The sequence below is a fragment of the Alexandromys fortis genome, unplaced genomic scaffold (genome assembly GCF_014885135.2).
Source record: "Alexandromys fortis isolate MF-2015 unplaced genomic scaffold, M_Fortis_MF-2015_v1.1 scaffold_138, whole genome shotgun sequence".
In the NCBI taxonomy this organism is placed as follows: Eukaryota; Metazoa; Chordata; class Mammalia; order Rodentia; family Cricetidae; genus Alexandromys; species Alexandromys fortis.
The window spans coordinates 824,030-839,688 of NW_026068034.1; the positions used below are offsets into that span (position 1 = coordinate 824,030).

General features: G+C 50.9%; 2 protein-coding genes across 8 annotated transcripts in view; both read right to left on the reverse strand.

Moving 5' to 3' along the window:
• Sfxn5 (sideroflexin 5) overlaps positions 1-9,292 on the reverse strand; it is a 123,364-nt gene extending 114,072 nt beyond the window's left edge. For 2 of the 6 annotated variants that reach the window (XM_050164946.1, XM_050164943.1), the window contains exon 1: positions 9,105-9,289. In XM_050164946.1, coding sequence (XP_050020903.1) covers positions 9,105-9,206 — 102 coding nt within the window. In that variant the 5' untranslated portion in view covers positions 9,207-9,289. Of the gene's footprint in view, positions 1-9,104 lie in introns of all 6 variants that reach the window. The other 4 variants (XM_050164944.1, XM_050164942.1, XM_050164948.1 and 1 more) reach the window with 3 other exon arrangements.
• A 1,329-nt stretch (positions 9,293-10,621) lies between these two features.
• The window catches only part of Rab11fip5 (RAB11 family interacting protein 5), a 39,221-nt gene continuing 34,183 nt past the window's right edge, over positions 10,622-15,659 (reverse strand). For both annotated transcript variants that reach the window (XM_050164963.1, XM_050164964.1), the window contains exons 5-6: positions 13,113-13,302; positions 10,622-12,895 (exon numbers count right to left, since the gene is read on the reverse strand). In XM_050164963.1, coding sequence (XP_050020920.1) covers positions 12,692-12,895; positions 13,113-13,302 — 394 coding nt within the window. In that variant the 3' untranslated portion in view covers positions 10,622-12,691. The remainder of the gene's footprint in view (positions 12,896-13,112; positions 13,303-15,659) is intronic.

The following is a 15,659-nucleotide window of genomic DNA, read 5'->3' on the forward strand; positions in this document are numbered from 1 at the left end:
AGAGACGGCTCAAAGTTTGAGTGAAAACCTGAGTTTGGTTCCCAGCACCCACACTGAATGCCTCAAAACTACCAATAACTCCAGACCCAGGGGATCGGATGCCCTTTTCTGGCCCTTTATATACTGAGATGTGCAAGTATATGCACACTCATAATTAAAAGGTACATCTTTTAAAAATGATATTTACCCAGTGCTCTGGGGGATTGTTGAGTCCCCTCCTCAGCACATCCCCCAAAAGCTACTTTGGCAACAGTCAGCTCATGGAAGGATTCTAGAAGTTCATTCCAAGCAAACTAAATGAGAAGCAGGCTCACAGCCACACGATTCAGCCTGCATCAACCCCTCAACTTTGATGTAATGGGTGTTCCCTGCCACCCGAAGTCTCTCCAAATCCCACAGGCAGCCTGGCCTACTGGTTCAGCATATGCTTGACCCCCCCCTCCCCCAGGCATCTGAACAGGCAAGTGAGATTCTGAAGGAGTAAGAACATTAAAGAACTGAACTGAACACACCAGGCTGGAGAGATGGTTCAGTGGTTAAGAGCACCGGCTGTTCTTCCAGAAGACCTGAGTTTGATTCCCAGCACCAACATGGCAAATCACAACTGTCTATAACTCCAGTCCCAAAGGATCTGATGTCCTCCTCCAGCCTCCATGAGTAGTAGGCACATACATGGCACAAAGATATACATGCAGGCAAAACATCCATTCACATAAAAAAAGACAAAATAAAAGACAGACATTGGGGGGGGGGGGTAAACAAACCAACAACTGTAATTCCGCACAGATGGAAGGACAAACAGGAAGAGGCCTGTGTGCTTATTTCCTGTTCTGGGCCCTAACCTGCCAAATCAGTATCTGAGTCTGAAGGAAAGAATGGGGCGGGGTGGGGGGGGGGGTGGGGGGGCGGTTTGAAGGAAAGGAGGAGGGAGCATGCGAAGGGGCTGGAGAAGAATGTAGGAGCTCCACAGATGAAGTGGAATGCGTGAAATACGGTCCTCAAGATACACGGCGCGGGGGGGGGGGGGGGGGCGGTTTGAAGGAAAGGAGGAGGGAGCATGCGAAGGGGCTGGAGAAGAATGTAGGAGCTCCACAGATGAAGTGGAATGCGTGAAATACGGTCCTCAAGATACACGGCTGTCACACTCGTGAACACGCGAGACCACGCCAGTCAACATCCCAGCATGGGTGGAGGAGGGGCTCATGAGGCCTCACCCTTAAAAAGGAGCTACTAGCAGTTAATAACTGCGGGGGATGGAGAGCCATGTCCTTTAAGGGTGTGGCTGCTGGCAGATGACCCCAAAGAAATGCCCCAACTAGACTCAGAGTTTATTTTAAAATAAACAGAAAGAGACTATGAAGGTGGGAGAGGAACATGTCTGGTGGGGTCCAGGGTGAGTGGGAGGGGAAATGGGACTGGATATGACTACGGCTAAGATACACACACACTAAGATTTTATTTTTAATTATGTATAAGCTGTATGTCTGTGTGCAGGTATGTGTACATGAGTGTAGGCCAGAGGTATCAGATCCCCTGGAGCAAGAGCTATAGACTGTTTCAAGTCGCCTGCCATGGGTGCTGGGAATAGAACTCAGGTTCTCTTCAAGGGCAGTCCACACTCTTAACCACTGAGGCATCTCTCCGGTCCCCCAATGTATATGTAGACATTTTCCCCCTAAGAGACAGGGTCTCACTAGTAGCTCTGGCTGTCCTGCAACACCCCAGTTAGACCAGGCTGGCTGCCTCTGCCTCCCGAGTGCTGAGATCAAAGGCATGTGCCACTATGCCCAGCATTAAACCATTAAAAAAAGAAGAAAGAAAAAATTGAAAATAGAAGAGGAGGGAGAAGAAAGACAGGCAGGTTTCAGAGGCTCCTGGGAGGTGAGCTGTCCTCTTTTCACTAGGAATGCGGGGTGGCGTTTAAAAACAAGGCAGAAAAAAAAAAAAAAAGGGACAAAGGAACAGGTCAACCAGCACCAGAGACGCAACCAGTCACATCCTTATGGAGGGAGTTCTACAAGACAAACACCCCAGTTCCTTCAGCGTATGTGAGGGGGGACGAGGGAGCAAAGCAATAAGCAGAAGGAAGAGGAACGCTATCGCAAGCTACACATGCAATCACTCTTCCGAGGTTGGAAGGAGAGAGGTGCAAGTCCCAGGCCACGCTGGGCTCCACAGGCAAACATCACGTGAGACTGTGGGGTGTGGGTGTTGCACAGGCCTATCCTCCCAGCCAAACTGCCACCACCTTCGTCAGATCACCGTGACTCCCTGAAAGAGACCGTCACAGCTGAGCGTATTGAGCGTGGCCATCGGCTCATAGAAGGAACGGCAGGGAAGGACTTGGAACCCTCACCTGCATATCCAGTCCCTGCGCCTCCCAACCAGTCATAAGCAACTCTGTCCTAACTGCGCATGGCCTCAGGTTAAAGGGCATAGCTGGGGAACGATGAAGGGAGGGTGCCCCATCTACACAGCCACGGGGGAGGCACTCATCCATGCTGGGTAGGATCTTCCAGAGTGGCAGCTTTCCAGCTCCTGCCTCTGCCGCCCCCTACCTCGGCCGCCCCCTGCCTCACCTCTGCCGCCTCCTGCCTCTGCTGGGCTCTGTAAGCTGTATACACTGGTTCCCCAGAGTGAAATCCAGGGGAATCACACATCGAGTTGTCTTTAGGGCCTTGGGAGCAGGAATAAGCATTGTTCCCATCTCTCAAAGGGAAGGCGTTTAAGCAACAGTGGAGTTTTGCACAGGGACTGTGATTCAAACAAACCAACAATTTCAAAAAGGAGGTAACTAATTATTTGATGCTAAGAAATAATGAGGGCTGGAGAGATAGCTCGGTGGTTAAGGCACTGTTGCTCTTGCAGAGGATCCAGGTTCAAATCCCAGTACCCACATGGTGGTTCACAACTATTGGTAACTCCAGTTCCAGGGATCTGACAACCTCTTCTGACCTCCAATGGCACCAGGCATGCACATGGTGCACAGACAAACAAACTCATATACAGAAAATAAAATAAATAAGTCTTTTAAAATAGAAAAGAAATTAGAAATAATGAGAGACTGGAGAGATAGTTTATAGTTAGAAGCTTTTGCCAATCTTCCAAAGGGTCTGAGTTCTGTCCCCAGAACCCATGTCAGGCAGCTTGCAATGAACTGTCTGTAACTCCAGTTCTAAAGGACACCTGTACACTTGTGTGAATATAAACACACAAACATAAATAAAATATTAAAACATTTTTTTGAAAAAAAAAAAGAGAATAGGTTGGGCAGTGATGGTGTATGCCTTTAATCCCAGCACTCAGGAAGCAGAGGCAAGCGGATCCCTATGAGTTTGAGGCCAGCCTGCTCTACAGAGTGAGTTCCAGGACAGGCTCCAAATCTACGCAGAGAAATCCTCTCTCAAAATAATAATAATAGTAATAATAATAATAATAATGAGTGTGGTATTGATGGCACATGCCCGTAACCTCAGTCCTGGGAGATAAAGGCAAGAGGATCAGGAGTTCAGTCAAAGTCATTCTGTCATAAGCAAAGCCAGCCTATGCTACATAAAATCTTGTCCAAAAAAAAAAAAAGCTGGGTGGTAGTGGCAGTGTAATCCCAGCACTCGGGAGGCAGAGGCAAGCAGATCTCTGAGACCAGTTTCATCTACAGAGTGAATTTCAGGACAACCAGAACTACACAGAAATCCTATCTCAAAAAAAATAAAAATAAAATAAAAAATAAAGAGTAGGGGGAGGCTGATATTAACACTAATTTTTATTAATTTTTAAAGATTTAATTTTTTAAATTTGTGTGTGTGGTGTTGCTCTGGAAACCAGAAGAGGGCGGGCATTAGATCCCCCGGAGCTGCAGGACCCTGATGAGGGTGGTGGAACTTGGGTCCTCTGGAAGGACCATTTGTATGCACTCTAAACTGCCAAGCCACCTCTCCAGCCCCCAGTTTTCAAATCCCTATAACAAGCTGCAATGTGAAGAACACTCGCTTCTGGAACACGTTTCCTTCAAAGCCTGAGGCTCTATCTCTCTATCCGTGTGGAATGCACTAGGTATACACAAACTAAAGATATCCCAGTTCTTCCCAACACAGTCAAGGTAAAAACAGAAGAAAAGTCTGAGAAACTCAGACCAAAGGATACTAAAAAGATATGTGACCCAAAAGCACTCTGGAACCCTAGAAATGAAGAGACATTAACATAAAAAATAAAAAGTACGACCGGGCAGTGGTGGCGCATGCCTTTAATCTCAGCACTCAGGAGGCAGAGGCAGGTGGATCTCTGTGAGTTCAAGACCAGCCTGGTCTACAGAGTGAGTGCCAAGACAGGCTCCAAAGTTACACAGCGAAACCCTGTTCTAAATAAATAAATAAATAAATAGTACAATTCATTCTGGAGTGTGCTGAATTTTATTTATCTTTCATTATTCACACATTAAATAGATTTTTGGTTTTGAATTTGTTTCTTTTTTAATTTTTACTTTTGGCAGGAAGCAGTTTCAAGACAGGGTTTCTCTGTGTAATAGCTCTGATTGTCCTGGAACTCACTTTGTAGCCCAGACTGGCCTCAAACTCTCAGAGATCTGCCTGCCTCTGCCCCCAGAGTGTTAGGATCAAAGGCACGCACCACTATGCTTGGCTTTACTTTTACTTTATGTGTATGAATATTTTGCCTGGATATTGTGTATGTTCACATGTGTGTCTGGTGCTGGCAGAGGTCAGAAGAGGGCACCAAATTACCTGGAGATAGTTGTCAGCCACCAGGGGAATACGGGGAATCAAACCTTGGCTCTCCACAGCCTCCACCCATTTTCGTGAGACACCTCGTCCTGGATGATCTGGAACTTATTATACACAGACTGACCACAAACTCAAAGAGCTCTGCCTGCCTCTCGAGTGGTGGAATTAAAGACAAGCACCACCTCACCCACATATTTACTTAATTCTTTGTGTGCCACACATGCATGGATGCCCATAGGCACCAGAAAAGGGTGTCAGATCCCCTGGAGCTGAAGTTACAGGCTATGTGAGCCACCTACCTAACATGCATGCTGGGAACTGGACGTGGGTCCTCTGCAAGACCAGCAAGCATCCCTAACTGCTATACCAATTCCAGACACCAATTTTGATTTTTTTTTTTTTACTTTTGACAAATGTACCTTGCCTCTGTGAAATAATAAAGAACCTTGTGTAAGAGTAGTTTGGGAATTCCTTGTTCTAACTTCTGTAAACCTAAAAGCATTTCTTTCTTTCTTTTTTAAGTTTGTAAAACAAACCAAACTGGGTGTGATACCTGAGGAACTACAGCTGAAGTTCTCCTCTGGTCTCCACACACCAGGGAACACAAATGTAACACACACACGCACACACACAAACATACACAAATCTTTATTCTTAGATCTACCCACTGACCGGTTAGTAACTGAAACAGCGGGATGTTCAGGTTTGCATCAAAGCGATTCATTGCCTGTGAGCGGGGAAGAACACAGGCGAAATAGCTTGGCCTTAAACTGGCAAAGCTGATGCTGAATGATGGGCAGCCAAGGGTTAGAAGATGAAAGGCTCTGGTTTTGTGGTTGAAACCCTCCAGAATAAGGAACACTGACATAAGCAGATCTCCCTGATACAAGTACCTTCAGCCTGCCCCCAGGACTGCAGCCATGCAAAGTGCTGACCTGCCTCATTGGATCTCCTTTGTTTTTGCTTTAAAAGGTCATAAAACATTAATTCACACACACACACACCCCCACCTTAAAAAATAGCTGACAGTAAATACACCTGGACTCTGGAGCTAGGCCGTCTGGGAAGTCACCGAATCTGTGAACTGCAACTCTCGCCTGAAATTAGAGGACCTTGTACCTGTCACAAAGAGCTGTAAAATTTTCATAAGCCAATATGCAGAGGGGGGAGGGGGTGTTTGGCCACCATCATCATCTTACGGAGAGAAAAGCAGCCATGGACAAAACCCATCCATTCCCCTTTCTCTGCTCTGATCCTGCTCATTGCTGCCCCTCCCACTACCTTCGCAGAGAGAACCCTGAGCAGGGAGAGAAGGGCTTCCAGAGAGAGAGGAAGACCTCAGTCCCCAGTCCTACAAAAAGCACTCAGACTAGAGCTGTAGCTCGGTTGGTAGCATGTTTGCCTAGCATGCACAAGGCCTTGGGCTTGGCCCCTAGCACCCCATAAAAAGAGGTGTGGTGTTGAATGCCTGTAACCCCTGCATTAATCAGAGGTGGAGGCAAGAGGATCAGAAGTTCAGGGTCAGGGTCATCCTTGACTGCATGGTAAGTTTAAGTCTTGTGAGCTACAGAGACTCTGTGAGGGATGAGGAGCTGAGAGAAACTGTCAGGCCAGTGCAGGCTACTACAGTAGTAGATACTACTGTGTGCCAAAGACTGAGAACAGGACCCAGACAAAGATGGCTGGGCCCAGAAAAAGAGGTAGAGACGGGAGAATGAGATATTCAAGGTCATCCTCAGCTAGAGTTTAGAGACCAGCTCCTGAAGGACCCTGCTCACTCAGAATGTATGTAACAAACTACCATGCCTTTAGAATTACCTCTTGAAGAGTGGAACAGTGTTGCCATTTTACAAGATTCCCAAGGGACAGTTTAAATAAAATTTGACCAATCGCCCAAATTAGACTAGTAAGTCAATTCCATTCAATTCCACAAACCCCACTGCAGAGTCTCACTAATCCATAAAGCTCTGTGACAACTTTCTGCCACCAGACACTGCCAATGTGGTAACCTAACAGTGGAGGAGGGACTACGTGACAAGGTAGACAATCCCTGATCCCATGGATCCTTCAAGGAAACGATTCTTTGTAGATACTGTAAAGATGAGGAGGAGCGGAAGAGTTGAGAGATGTTTCAGCGGATGCCCAGGGATGGGAGGGAGAAGGAGAGGTCTGAGTGCTAAAAACCAGCCAGTATGGCAGAAAGAAGGGTGCAAGTGAGGAGTCACTTGTCAAGGAGTGGGCATTGCAGAACTTGAGGTCCCTTCAGATACGAAGTCTATACCTCAAAAATAGAGAAAAACACTGCAGGTGTTTAAGGATGCTGCTGCGTGTGTGGGAATCACCTGATCAGACGCATTGCTGGGACTCTGCCTTAGAGAAAAGGGAAAGGCTGGAAGAGGGCCAGAGCAGGACTGGAAGCCCTGTCGGAGGCTCCCACATTGGCTCAAGAAATACATGGTGGGGTCTGGCTTAGCCTTGGATAGGGCAGCTATGAGACTTGTTGGGGAGAAGAGATCACAGCTCTGACTGGACTGAGAGGACTATGAAATACGGAGAAAAATCTAGGTTTATGACCCTAGCACATGGGAGTAGGCTGAGCGGTTTGCAGAGGCCGGGGCAGGTGTGGAGGAAAGAGAAGTTCTCAGCATGGGTGAATCAGATCTCCCGAGCACCCTTTCTTATCAGGCTATGATGCTGCCAGCAGTGGGGGCCTCAGCAGAGGTTACTTCACTGCTAGAGGTAACGGGACATGAACAGCTGCAGGAACTAAACCTCCTCAAACACACTCCACCAACGATCAGAGCAAATAGACCAGCAGAGAGCCAATAAAAGGTGACCCAGTAAATGTCTGTTGAGTAAACAGATGTGCCAAGTGCCACCCAAATACCAAACACCAGGGAAAGAAACACTTACTCAGGGCACGTCATTAAAGCCTAACTGCCTAAAGCCCTTTTCTCAAAGTTGAAGGGTCACAGGGAATACTACCGAAAAGTAAGCTGCGAGGATCCCACTGGGGGTGCAGGGGGGAGTTTGGCGGTCTGATAGGACCACAGGGTGGTGGTTCCAAAGGCAGAAATGTTTCCCAGTGGGGGGTGGAGACCAATGGAGAGTCACTTACGCCAGGCACAGGCACCCCTAACCGCGTCGCCATAGGTGGCATTTTACACTAGCGGGGACATTAAGCCTCTTCAGATTCCTACATGCTGAGACTATTTTTAAAAGAAATCAAGTCCCATTTAAAAACTCTAGGGACACATTCTCAGAAAGCTCTCTCGGTGAAGCTGGGGGCTGAATGTGGACCCAATCTCACCTCCGCGCCCGCCCCACTCTAAAAAAGCCACTACATTCCTCCTTTGTGGCATTTCCTTTCTTCTTTCAAAGTTCTCTCTAGCACATCTGCTACCCCCAATCCTGGCAAATCCAGGCTCACTTCAGCGAGGGTCTGCAGCGTTGGAACGCGCCCCCAGGCCCCTGGCTCACAGACCTAGATCTCCAGTTTCATAGCCGAGTTAGTGATGCCTGGCCGGGTTCTGGGGTGTGTGTCCGGGGGCTAGGCTAACCACAATCACGGTGCACCCCGAAGAGCCCAAGAAGGTGTGGATGGGGGCCAGCGCTGCGCAGCGCCAGGGAGCATCGAGTGTGAGACTAGGGCGCGCTTGGGACCCTCGGGAGGAGCTCGGCGGCTCCGGAGGATGACACAGCGTTTCCCCGCACCCGGCTCGCTCCCGCGTCCCAGCCGCATCCCCGCAGAGACCGCTAGCAGGCCGGCAGGTCTCGTCACTGAAGCCCCGGCCCGAGGATAGGGATCGGGTCGCTGCACCCATGCATGTGGTCCCATTCTGGGGTGCACGTAGCACCCTGCTGGAGGTCGAGGAACCGGAGCGTGATCGTGGGGCGTGACCAGGGAGTTTTGCCCCGCGACTATCCCGTAGCTCACAAGGAAGGCCAGTTCCACTCGGGGAGAAGTTGAGAAGCGTCCCAGCCACCCCACCTACCAATGCAGCGCAGGGCGGGAACTTTGCGCCTAAGGCGCACTTGCCAGAGCGACCCTTCAGAGCCGCTCGGACCCGGGATCCGCGACCCGCGTGGCCAATCACCGCGCGACGCGGACGGGGGCGGTGGCAGGGCGCGGGCATCCGCAGAGTGACAGCGCCACCCGCCAATAGGAAGCCACGGTGGGAGACCTCGCCCATTCAGTTGACCAATGGGAAAAGAGCGGCTACAGCCGAGGTCCCCGCACTAGCTGTAGGCGCTGGTGGCCGCGGGTTGGAGACCCCTCGGGCTGAAGTGACTTTGCCGGAGACTTGGCTCGACCCCCCTCCCTTGTGCCTCCCTCCCACCCGCGTGCCGCAGCCCGGGCCTCACCTGCTGGAAGCGGGGCTTGCCCAGCTGGAAAGGGGGAGCATCAGTAGAGGCGTTTGCGGGACTGGCCGCCGCCGCCGAGGCTGTGGTCGCTGTATCCGCCATGGCCACTGACGCCCGCAATCTCCAGCCCTTTTAAAATGTCCCTCCTCGGCCCCCGCCACAGTTGCCTCTCCCGATTGGCCGTGAGCAACCGCAGCAAGCAGGGCGCGCAGGGCCTTGTGGGAAGTGTAGTTTTCCCCAGCTCTGAGCCTGACAACCCCAGACTGCAGAGAGCTGCACCCACGCAGACCTGGTTTCGGCTCCCGCCTCCAAAGCAGCAGGCATCGGCATTCCTGGGAATGTGTGAAGGTGCGAGTGTACCCGTGGTCCTGAGTCTTACGACCAGGAACCTCCTACAAACGCGGGCCCGACCCGGGACTAGGTAGGCAAGGACTCCAGGCAGAGTGGGGTTAATTCAGAAGGCCTTCAGCAAGGAGTCGCACTGCGGGATTTTTCTGCAGTTTCTTCTATCATAACCCTGCCTTGAGACATTCTCTATTAAACAACTGCCCAAGTTGCTATGACCATTGAACATCTACTCATACTTTTACCATGGTTTGATGGCGTTGAGATTCCGTCGACCTACTTCTACAAAGTCTGCTTCAGGATTCTTTATATGGTACTCTTTTGCCTAGCTACATACTAAACTATGTAGCACAGGCTGGCCTCAAACTCGTGATCCTCCTTCCTCTGCCTTCCAAGTCTAGCAGACCAACTGTGGGCTTAATTATCTTTCCACTGTATGGTGTGTGTGGAGTGATTTCGGTTGGATAAATCTTCAGTGCAGGTATAGGAGGGGTCACACTAGGAATTCAAATAGTATTGGGTGAGTTAAGCATCCTGAGAGACCCCACTTTTTTTTTTGACTCAGGAAGTTCCTTCCCAAGGCTAATTATCAAATACCAGCAACAGGGATTCCCTGGGAGTACAAAGCACACCGCGTAATAAACACACACACTCCTGCAGGATGGCGGGGAACAAGAGCACTGATGGTGGGGGATGCTGGGCTCACTCAGGACATAACTACTTGATTCTAGGGAAGCCTCCATCTCTTGATGGGCTTCAGAGTTAACTTGGGGTTGCCCTCCTGTCCTTCCAGATACTGCATGAGCAATAGGTGGCCCACATGCTCATCCACTCACTAATGGCTGAGCCACAAGGAACAGAACTCACAAATGATCCTAAAGTTGAGGAGAGATGGCTAACAAAAGAACAGTTTTTGTTTTTGGTTTGTATCTTACCTTCCCTCACTAAACTTGGTGACTTCAGAACAGAAATCACAAACCTTGCCCTCTTTATTTCCCCACAGCACTCACTAAATGTATGCCGGTGATCAGTGCCCAGTTAACACAGGCACCATAGGCAGCACTGCCCATGATTTCAGGACAGTGGCATCATCACCCAGGAACCACACTGCCTTCTCCCATAGGCAGTCTCATTCACCAACTCATTTCAAAACAAGAACACACCAGGCCAGCTGTGGTACACGGATTCTTTATTCTTCATAAAGTGCTCAAAACATGAAGAACAAGCTCTTTATAGACAGGAGTTTCAACTAGGAAGACAAACGGCCGAGCAGAACTGTGCCTGCTCACTGTCTGTCAGCTGCACTCTGCAATGTGTGGTGTGGAGCAGACACGAGCAAAACCCTGCCTTCAGTTCAGAACATCTGTGCTAAGATACCCCCTGCCCCGGCCACATAGGGAGGCCAAACAGCGGGGGTGGGTGAAAGATGAGGGACAGGGCTGGAACCACAGAAAGCCCAGAGAAATACCTAGCAGAGGGGCTTGCTTCCTCAAGAGGCACTCTCCAATGCCAGTGACACCCCGCCCCTCAACACAGAGTGGTCAAAAGTCTTGGAACTGGTGGTTACTTTCCCCATTTCTGAGTTGACCTAGAGTTGGTAACTACACTGTGGGGGACCCCATTGTGGGGTTTCATCTACTCTCTGCTGGCTGAAGATTGACATCATCCAGAGCAGATCCTCCTGAGGTGTTCTGAGTGAACTCATGATCCTTAAATTAAGAGAGCCATTGCCTTTCCACTGGGCCAAAAGCATCTTTTTTCAGCATCCCATCTCTTTCACACATACTTTTTGCTAATGCAAAGCCACCAAGGACACCTGCAGATGCCATGAGGAGACCTGCTGTATTCACAAGCGAACTAGAAGCTGAACCACAGGGTAGATACTTGGCTTCAAAATGCACTTAGCCAAGCCAGGAAAGATGAAAGGGGTTGGTGAGCAAGAGGGAGGCTGCACAGCAGCTTACAGAACAGCTGGAGAGCCACAGGCGTTTCCTAAGCACAGGTGTCTCCTGAGGCAGAGGGAAGTCCCCCACTTCCAGACAAGCCCACAGGGTCAGCACATCTGGGACCCAAGGTCAGATACTGTAAGTTGCAGGGTATCCCCAGGCTTACTGCATGCTCGATTTTTACCCCACGATGCTCCGAATGGAAGGCAGGGGAGGAGCAGGAGGTGGGAGGAAGACTTAGGGGGTGGCAGCAGGTTTGCCAGAGTCTTAGCTGAGGTACTTCTCAGGGAAGCAAGAAATCTGATCCATATTCCCCTTTCAGGACCCTAACAGCCATTTTCATGTGCTCAGTGGGAGGGCGGGGACACCATGGCCAGAGAGAGGTCTACACCCAGAGGCTCTTGTCCTCACCCACAAAAGGCACATTTTAATTGGTTTCCAAAAGTTCTGACCCCACAGCAGCACAGTTTTGGCATCTGGACAAATGGTAACAACAGACATGGAGGCCTGATCCCCAAAACATGAGCAGTCCAAAGCGCCAACCTGGGTCTCATGTTAGGGAGGTAGGGAGAACCTCAGGAGTGAGGAGTCAGTCTCCCTGCACCCAACCCACCACCCATCACCCATCACCACTGGGACATGGAGTGGGAGGGTCTGAAGAGGGGCAGGGAGCAGCTGAAGAACACAAAGACACATAATACCGCCACCACCGCCACCACACTGTATACATGCTCCACACACACAGCCCCAGACAGAAAGAAAGACAAGACTAAAATACACAGGCTCCCTACTCTTAGGGTACAGGCACAAGGTTGAGGTGTAGGTGCCCCGGTTGTCTACAGTGCACAGACAAGCAAGCAACTTGGTCCCCATCCTAGTCCCAGTAAAATACTAGAGGCCCTCCAGGTGCGGGAGGGAAATGGCGATGAAGGGCCAAGAAGAAACAACTGACCGACCTCATGGGTGGTTAAATCTGTGCTGGCAACATTGTTGCCCTAGATACCACAGCTCACCCCAGAACCCACAGCTCACTTCTGCGCCATCTTGACATCTGACATCCTTGTTCCAATTCTTTGAGGGGGGACCCAAAGCTACAAGTGTGAAATGGGCAGGTAGGAAAGACCCAGGGCTCTCGTGGAAGTTCTAAAGGGCCCCGTCCATCAACCCCAGCAGAGGCAGGATGGGGAAGGGAGCACAGAGTGATCATGAGGGCAGGCTGTGCCCTGCTCAGGTGAGACAGGTCAGTGGAGGGCATTACACAGGTCCTCACCAACCCTCCAGGGATGGACTGAAGGGTTACTTGGGGGGCGCAGGGGAAATCTGCAGCAATGTGGGCGAGGTCTCCATGATCCTCACCAGCAGCCGGTCAATGTAGCTCTCCAGCTCCTGCACATGCTCGTCTCTCTGGCTCAGATCACGCTCACGCTGCAGGAGCAGGCCAATGAGCTCATCATGAGTCAGGTGATAGTACTTGGCCGACTGGTCCTGCACAGCAGAGTCCTAAGGCCAGACAAGATGGAACTAAGAGGAGACCCGGACCTTCCACCAGCTAGCCCACAAAACCTGTATCCCCACTGCAGAAGCCCAGGCTCTGCAGCAGCCCCTCTCTAAGGTCAGAGGTGTCCTACCCCACTTCAGAGCTGAGACACAGCTAGCTGCTCTGCCCCTCGCACCACCTGTTCTCGCGGGGGCCTCCTCACCCCTTGCCGGGCCTTACCTTCAGTTTTTTGGTGTCCACAGCTGGGCCAAGCTGAGATGCTGGAACCACAGACTGGATGCTGCCAGATGTGACAGTTTTGAGCTTCTCCAGTCCGCTGCTCAGGGCTGTGCTCAGGCTGGTGCGGGTCTGTTTCCTGTCGGGGCTGGCCTCCACGGGGGCAGCACTGAGGGGCTTCACGGGATGGGGACTGCAAGAAAAATGGGAGGTGAGCTGCGGGAGGGAAGGGCAGCACAAAGGTGGAGTCACTGTCTCTGCACAGCCACCTGGCCTGCTGGACAGCTGATGTCCCCAGGGCAGTGTCCTGCACACCTCAGCACACCAGCTGCAATCCAGCGTGGACAACTGGCCTACAGACTCCTGTACCTGTACCAGCCAATTCCCTTCCCTTGTCATCTACACTTTCTTTTCCCAGCTGCCGAGCCCGTGGGTATGAAAATGTCAGGTTAAAAGCAGGAGAAACCCACTTGTAGGCTTCCTGCCATCACCTCTCTCTAATGGTGGCTTACCATAAGCTCAGGACAGGACTGCAAATCTCTTCTCGACCTTGACCCTTCCTCCTCTCACGACCTGCCTAGAGCCCGTGGACTGACTTAGTTTCTCACTCCTCACTTCCCCTGAGAGTACTCAAGCCAAGACCTCCGTGCTGGTAGCCCAGGCCAAGAGAACTCGTGATGTCCCCTCTTCCACCTCAGAGCTCAGCTACAGACCTCTCTCCTTCTTCAAGACCTGCAGTTGGCGCTCTGGGATTCTACCAGCCTCTTCTCAGGCTAAGCTGCTAGCTCTCTGGCTTCGCTCTCCTCCTTGACACCTGCTATCTCCCAGCTGCAGCCCAGTTGTTACCTCGAGGACAGCTGTATCCGTGGGGTCCACCTAGCCGTACCAAGTTTCTCTCACACCTGCCTTTTCCAGCAGCAGCCCTCTGGGAGACCCTCTACCTTCCTCCTCTCCTAGCTGCACCTGCCCTCCAGCCACCCACTCCCTGTTCTGCTAAAGGATAATTAATGGTTTTCCACTTCTGAAAATTCCTTTAATGGCTCTTTTCTAGGTAAGATTAAAAACTCTTAAGACAACTTGGGCTTTGCTGTGCTTCCTGGCCCACAACTCCACCCCTGCCGGCCATAAACAACGATGATCTTTTGGCCCTTACAAAAACTATTTCTAACTAGACATGGTGGTGCACACCTATACAAATAGCACAGCAGAAGTGGAAGCATCAGGCGTTCAAGGCCAGCCTCCGCTAGGTGAAACGCACAGCCCACCCCCCCAAAAGATATTTCCCTACCTGGGGGTACTTTCCTTCCAAAAACTTCTTACTGCTCTTTCAAACCTATTCGCAGTCACCTCTTCCAGAAAGCCTACTGATTCCCTGAAGCTAAAATAATCCTCTCCTGGGGTGCCTTAGCACCTACTTATGTAAACTGTAAGCAACAGGCCCATAAACCAGCTAACCTGACCTGGGGGAACCTCATAAATCCACTCTCACCCTACAGGGGCTTCAGGCCTTCAGGCAATGAATAGGAAGCAAAGCCACTTAGTCTCTGCCCGACTCAGGCTCGGCCAACCTGAAATAGCACTGCTCCTAAGGACAGGGCTGGTGTTTAGTCTCACAAATATGAAAGCATATCAAGTCCCCACACAGGGCAGAACAGTCCCATCATCTTAGGGTCTGCACTGGAGATGGTATGAAAGAAGGTGGCTCTAAGGCCACCAGTATGAACAGTTACCCTCAACCGCAGGGAGGTACACCCTCCGGAAGCAGCTAGAGTGCTGGGCTGTCAGCATGATCCCCCACTCAACCGAGAAAGAGACAGCTCTATGCACCCATCACTCCACAGGGTAAGCTCATGCTCCATATAAACATGAACTGAAAGCAATTCTGAAAAGGAACCCTGTAAGCAGTGTGTATAAATAGAAGTTATACTGCAAGACTTGGACCAGATGAAGACAGTGTCATCAGGAGATGAGGGAACCATGGTCACCAGCTCCTTCTCCCCACATGGGGGTGGGAGAGGGACACAGCCCCATCCATCACTTGAGGGTCAATTCCCTCCCTGACCTGATTTCTTGGGTGTCACTGAACTCCCCCTGTTCACCCACCTAGACTGGGAGTTTGTTGGGTCTGGCACAAAACAGATGCTCAGCAAACCCTGGGCAACTGAACATGAGCCAGCAGCTACCTGCCTGAGCAGGCTGGGGGCCTCACAGAGGCCAGGGCTAGATCCTGAGGATAATTAATGGCTTTAATTAATGCTCACCACGTCACCTGGCCCAGCTGCTCTGCTCCTGCCGCCTTTGTCCAGGCCCCTAGAGCACCGCTGTCCCTCTGGACTCTGCTGTCCTTGCCGAATCACATGTACTGAGGCTTGAGCCCAAGGTTCCTGACCGCTGCTCTCATCACCCCCATTGCCCTCTGGTGAAGTCTTGCCTCTCCATTCTGCCCAAGGCCTAATGTCAAAGAGACCACAGCCACACATGCACAGCTGTCCAATCAGCTGCCCTAAATGGATGGGAGCCCAGCCCAGAAAACCAATGACAAGACAAGCC